The 10389-nt window shown below is 46.9% G+C and overlaps 1 protein-coding gene across 1 annotated transcript in view; it reads left to right on the top strand.

The window, feature by feature from the left end:
• The window catches only part of LOC133650089 (uncharacterized), a 6151-nt gene extending 1444 nt beyond the window's left edge, over positions 1–4707 (top strand). Inside the window, exons 2-6 of the mRNA XM_062046906.1 lie at positions 1–29; positions 2308–2372; positions 2446–2613; positions 4465–4569; positions 4640–4707. The exon at positions 1–29 is cut by the window's left edge and continues 117 nt beyond it. Coding sequence (XP_061902890.1) covers positions 1–29; positions 2308–2372; positions 2446–2613; positions 4465–4569; positions 4640–4677 — 405 coding nt within the window. The 3' untranslated portion in view covers positions 4678–4707. The remainder of the gene's footprint in view (positions 30–2307; positions 2373–2445; positions 2614–4464; positions 4570–4639) is intronic.
• Positions 4708–10389: the final 5682 nt, after the last annotated feature.

The raw sequence follows: 10389 nt of genomic DNA, 5'->3' as shown, positions 1-10389 counted from the left end.
GACATGTTTCTGTACGAGGAGATGAAGATGTGAGTCATACAAAATCTTTAGTCATGGTTAGTGACTTTGGTACCAGATGAAGAGTCTTGTCTTCTTCACGCACAAAAACCAATGTATACTCTATAAAATGTAATATAATCTTACCTAAAGGGGCAAGGTGGGTGCCCCCTCCAACAAGGTCACCACTCATGGGAGGAAGCATAGAGGTCGGATCAATGGGGGCTAGGCGGCAGGGCCCTTGGCGGTCCGATCCTCGGCTGCAGAAGCCAGCTCTTGTGACTTGGAACGTTACCTCGCTGGTGGAGACAAAACCCGGGCTGGTGCACGAGGTGGAGAAGTTCCCGCTGGATCTAGTCAGGACTCATTTCAACGCACAGTAAGGGCTCTGGAACTCGTCCTCTTGACGAGGACTGGTTCTTCCACTCTGGTGTTGCAAGCAGTGAGAGGCGACAGGCGGGGGTGGCAATACTTGTTGCCCCGCGCCTCGGAGCCTGTACATGGAGTTCGCCTCAGTAGATGTGATGGGGCGGGTGGCCAAGTCCTGACCGCTGTTTGGGCAAATGCACCAAACAGCAGTTCAGAGTACCCGCCCTTTTTGGATTAACTAGAGGGAGTACTTGAGAGTGCTACCCCAGGTGATTCCCTTGTTCTGCTGTGGGACTTTAACGCTAACGTGATTGGGAGAAACGGTCGCCTGGATTTCAACCCAAAAGGTGTTTTGTAATTTGACTTTTGATTGTCCATAACAAACACCAAACATAAGGGTATCCCTTGGAACAAGGACACCCTAGGCTGCGGTTCAACGATTGACTGTGTTTGGAGAGAGGGGGAGAGCTTTCTATCGAGCACCACCTGGTGGTGAGTTGGCTCTGATGGTGGGGGGGAGATGCCGGTCAGACCTGGCAGTCCCTTCAACGATTGACTGTGTTTGGAGAGAGGGGGAGAGCTTTCTATCGAGCACCACCTGGTGGTGAGTTGGCTCTGATGGTGGGGGGGGAGATGCCGGTCAGACCTGGCAGTCCCAAACGCATTGGGAGTGTCTGCTGGGAACGTCTGGCAAAGTCTCCCGTCAGAGAGAGTTTCAGTTACCACCTCCGGAAGGACTCTGACCATGTCACGATGGAGGCACTGGAGATTGAGTCCGACTGGACCATGTTTCGTGCCTCCATTGTCGAAGCAGCCAATCAGAGCTGTGGTTGTAAAGTGGTTGGTGCCTGTCGTGGCGGTAATCCCAGAACCCGCTGGCGGACACCAGTGATAAGGGATGCCGTCAAGCTGAAGAAGGAGTCCTATCGTGTTCTTTTGGCTTGTGGGACTCCGGAGGCAGCGGACAGTTACCAACAGGCTAAGCGTTGTGCGGCTTCAGCGGTCGTGGAGGCAAAAACTCAAACATGGTAGGAGTTCGGGGAAGCCATTGAAAACGACTTCTGGACATCTTAAAAGTGATTCTGAACCACATCAGGAGTGTGAAGCAATGCACAGTGCATTGTGTATGGTGAGGATGGTGTGCTTGATTTAGAATGTAGTGGATTGGTGGAGGGAATACTTCGAAGACCTCCTCAATCCCACCTACACGTCTTCCTATGAGGAAGTAGTGCCTGGGGACTCTGGGGTGTGGACTTTCCTATTTCTGGGAATTAGGTGGTTAAAAAGCTCCTTGGCGGCAGGGCTAAGGGGGTGGATGAGATCTGCCCAGAGTTCCTAAAGGCTCTGGATGCTGTGGCGCTGTCTTGGTTTCACAAGACTCTGCAGCATTGCGTGGAAATCAGGGGCGGTGCTTCTGGATTGGCAGACCGGGAAGAAGGGGGTGTGTGTTACAACTATTGTGGGATCACACTCCTCAGCCTTCCCGGTAAGGTCTATTCAGGTGTACTAGAGAGGAGGCTACGCCAGATAGTCCAACCTCGAATTCAGGAGGAGCCGTGTGGTTTTTGTCCTGGTCGTGGAACTGTGGACCAGCTTTATACTCTTGGCAGGGTCCTTGAGGGTGCATGGGAGTTTGCCCAACCAGTCTATATGGGTTTTGTGGACTTGGAGAAGGCATTCGACCCTCGGGAAGTCCTGTGGGGAGTGTTCAGAGAGTATGGAGTATCAGACCGCCTGATTGTGGTGGTCCGCTCCCTGTATGATCAGTGCCAGAGCTTGGTCCGCATTGTAAGTCGGACCCGTTTCCAGTGAGGGTTGGACTCCGCCAGGGCTGCACTTTGTCACCGGTTCTGTTCTATGTTTAATGTATACTAAAATAAAAACAAATATATAAAGTCAAATATGTTTAACATGAATTAATATCTAAGTGTTGTGCCGCAGGAACGAAACTTGTTACGGAACCAAACTGAACATCAGCATCGATCATAACTTGGCCTCAGCAACAAGTCAGACATCTTTCTTCTTCTTCCAAGCCCCGCCCCTTGACTTCCTGTTGACGCTTGTGTTTCTTCCTGTCAGTGGGTAGCATCTCGTCTACCATGCACTTCCTGCCCACCTGTGAAGGTTGCCAGGTGTTAAGCATCAACAGCACCGCCCGAGACATGAAGACCTTCTTGGAGTCTTTCCACATCTACGTTCCTAACAACACCGATGACGAGATGAAAGTACACGCCCTCTACCTCTTTGGTGAGAACACCCATCTTTTTTGTTGTCTACCTCTTTGGTGAGAACACCCATCTTGTCTGTTTTGTTGTCTACCTCTTTGGTCACCATCTTTGTCTTCCTGACCACCATCTATGTCTTCCTGACCACCATCTATGTCTCCCTGACCACCATCTATGTCTTCCTGACCACCATCTATGTCTCCCTGACCACCATCTTTGTCTCCCTGACCACCATCTTTGTCTTCCTGACCACCATCTTTGTCTCCCTGACCACCATCTATGTCTCCCTGACCACCATCTATGTCTTCCTGACCACCATCTATGTCTCCCTGACCACCATCTTTGTCTCCCTGACCACCATCTTTGTCTTCCTGACCACCATCTTTGTCTCCCTGACCACCATCTTTGTCTCCCTGACCACCATCTTTGTCTCCCTGACCACCATCTATGTCTCCCTGACCACCATCTATGTCTCCCTGACCACCATCTTTGTCTCCCTGACCACCATCTTTGTCTCCCTGACCACCATCTTTGTCTTCCTGACCACCATCTATGTCTTCCTGACCACCATCTTTGTGTCCCTGACCACCATCTTTGTCTTCCTGACCACCATCTATGTCTACCTGACCACCATCTTTGTCTCCCTGACCACCATCTATGTCTACCTGACCACCATCTTTGTCTCCCTGACCACCATCTTTGTCTTCCTGACCACCATCTTTGTCTTCCTGACCACCATCTATGTCTACCTGACCACCATCTTTGTCTTCCTGACCACCATCTTTGTCTTCCTGACCACCATCTTTGTCTCCCTGACCACCATCTTTGTCTACCTGACCACCATCTTTGTCTCCCTGACCACCATCTTTGTCTCCCTGACCACCATCTATGTCTCCCTGACCACCATCTTTGCCTACCTGACCACCATCTTTGTCTTCCTGACCACCATTTTTGTCTCCCTGACCACCATCTTTGTCTTCCTGACCACCATCTTTGTCTTCCTGACCACCATTTTTGTCTCCCTGACCACCATCTATGTCTCCCTGACCACCATCTTTGTCTCCCTGACCACCATCTATGTCTCCCTGACCACCATCTTTGTCTTCCTGACCACCATCTTTGTCTCCCTGACCACCATCTTTGTCTTCCTGACCACCATCTTTGTCTTCCTGACCACCATCTATGTCTACCTGACCACCATCTTTGTCTTCCTGACCACCATCTTTGTCTTCCTGACCACCATCTTTGTCTCCCTGACCACCATCTTTGTCTACCTGACCACCATCTTTGTCTCCCTGACCACCATCTTTGTCTCCCTGACCACCATCTATGTCTCCCTGACCACCATCTTTGCCTACCTGACCACCATCTTTGTCTTCCTGACCACCATTTTTGTCTCCCTGACCACCATCTTTGTCTTCCTGACCACCATCTTTGTCTTCCTGACCACCATTTTTGTCTCCCTGACCACCATCTATGTCTCCCTGACCACCATCTTTGTCTCCCTGACCACCATCTATGTCTCCCTGACCACCATCTTTGTCTTCCTGACCACCATCTTTGTCTCCCTGACCACCATCTTTGTCTTCCTGACCACCATCTTTGTCTTCCTGACCACCATCTTTGTCTCCCTGACCACCATCTTTGTCTTCCTGACCACCATCTTTGTCTTCCTGACCACCATCTATGTCTCCCTGACCACCATCTATGTCTCCCTGACCACCATCTTTGTCTTCCTGACCACCATCTATGTCTTCCTGACCACCATCTATGTCTCCCTGACCACCATCTATGTCTCCCTGACCACCATCTATGTCTTCCTGACCACCATCTATGTCTTCCTGACCACCATCTATGTCTTCCTGACCACCAGCGAGCGGGGACGGCGTGAAGGACTCAGACTTGGAACACTTCAACAAACAGGCTCATTGTTTGGGCTTTTCTGGAGAAGTCAACTCTGTGTCTGACCCCAAAGAAGGTTATGCCCCGCCCACAGGTCACATGACTCAGGTGTGCCGCACCTTCACGTGTGTTCTTCCTGTGTGCAGGTTCCTGTGCGGGCAGCAAGGTCATCATGTTGAACTGAAGCAAGCAATAATAAAATAACATCCACCTTTCTTGTCTTTGCTCCTTGGTCACAATCTCACTGATGATGTCACATGAATAACATAGAACACAACTAATATATACATATAAATATATAAAAAGTAGCAAGATGTAATAAAAACATGTTTTATTTCCTGGGTGATAAATTAGAGTGAACATAATAAAATACAGCATGTGTGTAATGCACTTCACTCGTGACTATTCAATGAATATGATCAGAATGTCATTAATATTCATCAGGAAGTCCATAAAAGGAATAAACTTCATCCTTCCTTCTGGTTTTTTGCTTCAGGCCATTTCATCAAACTTTATTGCCAAAGTCAGACAGGAAGTGTCCCTTCAAATTAAAATGGGAAAATATTACAGTAAAAAAAAAGAAGCCCTTATTGGTGACACAAACTAATCATCACAATGTCTGATTGTCAACTTATGACGTGATTAGCAAAGTCCTGCCTGCACGGTCTGCTTCACATAAGAGTATTGGGGACAACAATAATACTAGCAAACACCCTCATAATACTAGCAAACACCCTCATAATACTAGCAAACACCCTCATAATACTAGCAAATACCACCATTATACTAGCAAATACCACCATTATACTAGCAAATACCCCCATAAAACTAGCAAATACCACCGTTATACTAGCAAATACCACCATAATACTAGCAAATACCCCATAATACTAGCAAATACCACCATTATACTAGCAAATACCCCCATTATACTAGCAAATAGCCCCATAATACTAGCAAATACCACCATTATACTAGCAAATACCCCCATTATACTAGCAAATACCACCATTATAATAGCAAATACCACCATTATACTAGCAAATAGCCCCATAATACTAGCAAATACCACCATTATACTAGCAAATACCCCCATTATACTAGCAAATAGCCCCATAATACTAGCAAATACCACCATTATACTAGCAAATACCCCCATTATACTAGCAAATAGCCTCATAATACTAGCAAATACCACCATTATACTAGCAAATACCACCATTATACTAGCAAATACCCCCATAATACTAGCAAATACCCCCATAATACTAGCAAATACCCCCATAATACTAGCAAATACCACCACTATACTAGCAAATACCCCCATAATACTAGCAAATACCCCCATAAAACTAGCAAATACCACCGTTATACTAGCAAATACCCCCATAATACTAGCAAATACCCCCATAAAACTAGCAAATACCACCATTGTACTAGCAAATACCACCACTATACTAGCAAATACCACCATAATACTAGCAAATACCACCACTATACTAGCAAATACCCCCATAATACTAGCAAATACCCCCATAATACTAGCAAATACCACCATTATACTAGCAAATACCACCATTATACTAGCAAATACCACCATAATACTAGCAAATACCCCCATAATACTAGCAAATACCCCCATAAAACTAGCAAATACCACCGTTATACTAGCAAATACCACCATTATACTAGCAAATACCACCATTATACTAGCAAATACCCCCATAATACTAGCAAATACCCCCATAATACTAGCGAATACCACCGTAATACTAGCAAATACCACCATATTACTAGCAAATACCAGCATAATACGTAACACATGCTAACGTTACCATGCTAACCGTTTAGCAAATATTACCACCATACAACTTGGTACATTATATAACGCTAACGGTTAGCATGCTAACTTTTTAGCCAATTTTACCGCCATACATAGCAGCCATTCAACCTGGTACGTTACATAACGCTAATAGTTAGCATGCTAACGTTTTTGAACAAATGTTGCCACCATACGACGCAGAGTGGTATGCCCTGGTACATGACACATGCTAACTGTTAGATGCTAACATTTTTACCGCCATACATCGCAGAGTCATATGCCTTGGTTCATGGCATAATGCTAACAATAAGCATGCTAACGTTTTTAGCCAATTTTGCAGCCGTACACCGCAGAGTCGTATGACTTGGAACATTACATAATGCTACCAATTAGCACGCTAAGATTTTGAACCATTTTCACCCCCATACACCGCAGAGTCAAACTTGGTTCATTACATAATGCTAACAGTAAACATGCTAACGTATTTAACCAATTTTGCCGCCATACACCGCAGAGTCATATGACTTGGTACGTGACACAGGCTAACAGCTAAATGCTAACACGCTAAGATTACTATGCTAACTTTTTTAGCCAATTTTACCCCCTAGTCATATAATTTAGTACGTTACACAATGGTAACATTTAGCATGTTAAGGTTTTTAACCAATTTTGACACCAAACACCGCAGTACGTGACACATGCTAACTTTTCAAATCAACTTTTTAGCCCTACACCCAATTTTTTTTAACCAATTTTTCAGCCGTACACCTTAAAAGTCATGTCATTTGGTACCTGACACATGGTAACCGTTACAGTTAGCATGCTAACTTTGTAGGCCCAATTTTTCAGCCATACACTTCAATCATATAACTTGGTGCGTGACGCATGCTAACTGCTAGCATGCTAAACGCTAATGTTAGCGTGCAAACTTTTTTAACCCATTTTACCACATAATGCTAACAATTAGCATGCTAAAGTTTTTGACCAATTTTGCCCCTATACACTGCAGGGTCATATAACTTGGTATGTGATATATTGCTAACTGTTAGCATGCTAAAAAATGTTTTATGAATTTTTACCCCATACACCGCAGAGTCATGTGACTTGGTACGTGACACATGCTAACCGTTAGGTAACTTTTCAAGCCAATTTTTCAGCCAACAGCTTACGTATAACTCGGTACGTGACACACGCTAACAGTTAGCATGCTAAGTTTTCCAGCCAATTTTGCAGCTGTAGCTGCCTTAGAGTCAAAGAACTTGGTCCATGACGCATGCTAATGTTAGCATGCTAACTTTTATAGCCAATTTTACCCCCATAAACTGAAGAGTCGTATAACTTGGTACTTACATAACGCTAAAGGTTAGCATGCTAACATTTTTAACCAATTTTGCCGCCACACACCGCCGAGTAACATAACTTGGTACGTGACACATGCTAACTGTCCGATGCTAACCCTTCAAGCCAATTTTTCAGCCATACACCTTACGTATACCTTGGTATGTGACACATGCTAACAGTTTGCATGCAAACTTGTCAAAAAAACAAATTTTACAGACAAACACTTTAGAGTCATTGAACTTGGTACGTAACAAATGCTATCTGCTAGCACACTAAATGCTGACGAGCTAATAGTAGCATGCTAACCTTTTCATTAGCTAACTTTACCACCATACATCGCAGAGTCCTATAACGTGATACGTTGCATAATGCTAACTGTTAGCATGCAAAAGTTTTTAACCATTGCAGTCTTATCACTTGGAACGTGATGTGATTTTGCAGTTGTACACCTCAGTCATAGCACATGCTAACAGCTAGCGTGCTAAATGCTAACACGCTCAATTTAGCAAGCTAACTTTTTTTTTTAACCAATTTTGTCATATGACTGTACGTGATACATGCTAACTGTAAAATGCTAACTTCAAGCCAATTTTTCAGCTGTATGTATAACTCACATGCTAACAGTTAGCATGTTACGTTTTTTTTTTTCAGCCAATTTTGCAGCTGTGCACCTCAGAGTCATACAACTTAGCGCGTGACACATGCTAACTGCTAGCATGCTAAAAGTTTAAACCAACTTCACCCCGATACACCACAGAGTCAAAACTTGGTACGTGCTAACTGTTGGATGCTACATTTGTCGGCCAATTTTTCAGCCGTGCACATTACGTATAAGTTGGTAGGTGACACATGCTAACAGCTAGCATGCTAACTTTTTCAGGCAATTTTGCAGCCGTACGCCTTGAGAGTCATACAACTTGGTACGTCACATTATGCTAACTGTTAGCATGCTAACTTTTTTAAACCAATTCCTACCCCTACACACCGCAGAGTCATATAACTTGCTAACTGGTAGATGCTAACTATTAAAGCCCTTTTTTTTTTACCGTGCACCGTATAACTTGCTACATGCTAACTGTTAGCGCATTTCTGCAAAACTAAGATGTTCCTATAAATGTTATTTATTTGTCATCGTCCCGAGTATTGATTGTTGTCCCCAACACCCGGCTAGACATCACTAGTTAACTCCAACTGGCTAACTAGCTAACTAACGAACTAGCTAACTAGCTAACTAACTAGCTAACTAACTAACTAACTATGGCACATACAACTAGTCAATGTTTCTGCTCAACATCCCACAAGTAAGACACCACCAGACGATCAAAGGCCAAAAAAGGACTGATGCTCGCACTAAATGGAGGAGGAGGAAGTACGACGGGTGGTGTGACAGGTGGTGAGACGGGTGGTACGACAGAGGGTGCCACGGGTGGTAGGACAGAGGGTGAAATGGGTGGGTGAGACGGGTGGTATGACTGAGGGTGCCACGGGTGGTGCGACAGAGGGTGCCACGGGTGGTACGACAGAGGGTGCCACGGGTGGTACGACAGGTGGTGAGAGGGGTGTGGTACGATAGAGGGTGCCACGAGTGGTACGACTGAGGGTGCCACGGGTGGTACGACAGAGGGTGAAATGGGTGGAGTGATGGGTGGTACGACAGAGGGTGCCACGGGTGGTAGGACAGAGGGTGCCACGGGTGGTACGACTGAGGGTGCCACGGGTGGTATGACAGAGGGTGCCACGGGTGGTACGACTGAGGGTGCCACGGGTGGTACGACAGAGGGTGAAATGGGTGGTACGACAGAGGGTGAAATGGGTGGTACGACAGTGGGTGCCACAGGTGGTACGACTGAGGGTGAAATGGGCGGAGTGACGGGTGGTACGACAGAGGGTGCCACAGGCGGTACGACAGAGGGTGCCATGGGTGGTACGACAGAGGGTGCCACGGGTGGTACGACTGAGGGTGAAATGGGTGGTGTGACGGGTGGTACGACAGAGGGTGAAATGGGTGGTACGACTGAGGGTGAAATGGGTGGTGTGACGGGTGGTACGACAGAGGGTGCCACGGGTGGTACGACTGAGGGTGAAATGGGTGGTGTGACGGGTGGTATGACAGAGGGTGAAATGGGTGGTGTGACGGGTGGTACGACAGAGGGTGCCACAGGTGGTACAACTGAGGGTGCCACCGGTGGTATAACAGAGGGTGAAATGGGTGGTGCCAAGGGTGGTACGACAGAGGGTGCCACGGGTGGTACGACTGAGGGTGCCACGGGTGGTACGACTGAGGGTGAGATGGGTGGTGTGATGGGTGGTACGACAGAGGGTGCCACGGGTGGTACGACAAAGGGTGCCACGGGTGGTACGACAGAGGGTGCCACGGGTGGTGTGACGGGTGGTACGACAGGTGGTGTGACGGGTGGCATGACAGAGGGTGCCATGATGGCTGGTACGACACAGGGTGCGACAGGTGGTGGTGGTGTGATACTACAGAGGGTGAGACGGGTGGTGTGACAGGTGGTACGACGGAGGGTGCCATGGGTGGTGTGACGGGTGGCGCAATGGGTGGTATGACACAGGGTGCGACAGGTGGTGGTGGTGTGACGGGTGGTACTACAGAGGGTGAGATGGGTGATGTGACAGGTGGTGTGACTGGTGATGTGACTGGTGGTACGACTGAGGGTGAGACGGGTGGTACGAAAGAGGGTGCCACGGGTGGCGCGTTGGGTGGTGTGACTG

The sequence above is a fragment of the Entelurus aequoreus genome, linkage group LG05 (assembly GCF_033978785.1).
Source record: "Entelurus aequoreus isolate RoL-2023_Sb linkage group LG05, RoL_Eaeq_v1.1, whole genome shotgun sequence".
In the NCBI taxonomy this organism is placed as follows: domain Eukaryota; kingdom Metazoa; phylum Chordata; class Actinopteri; order Syngnathiformes; family Syngnathidae; genus Entelurus; species Entelurus aequoreus.
This window is presented reverse-complemented; position numbering and strand designations above follow the sequence as displayed.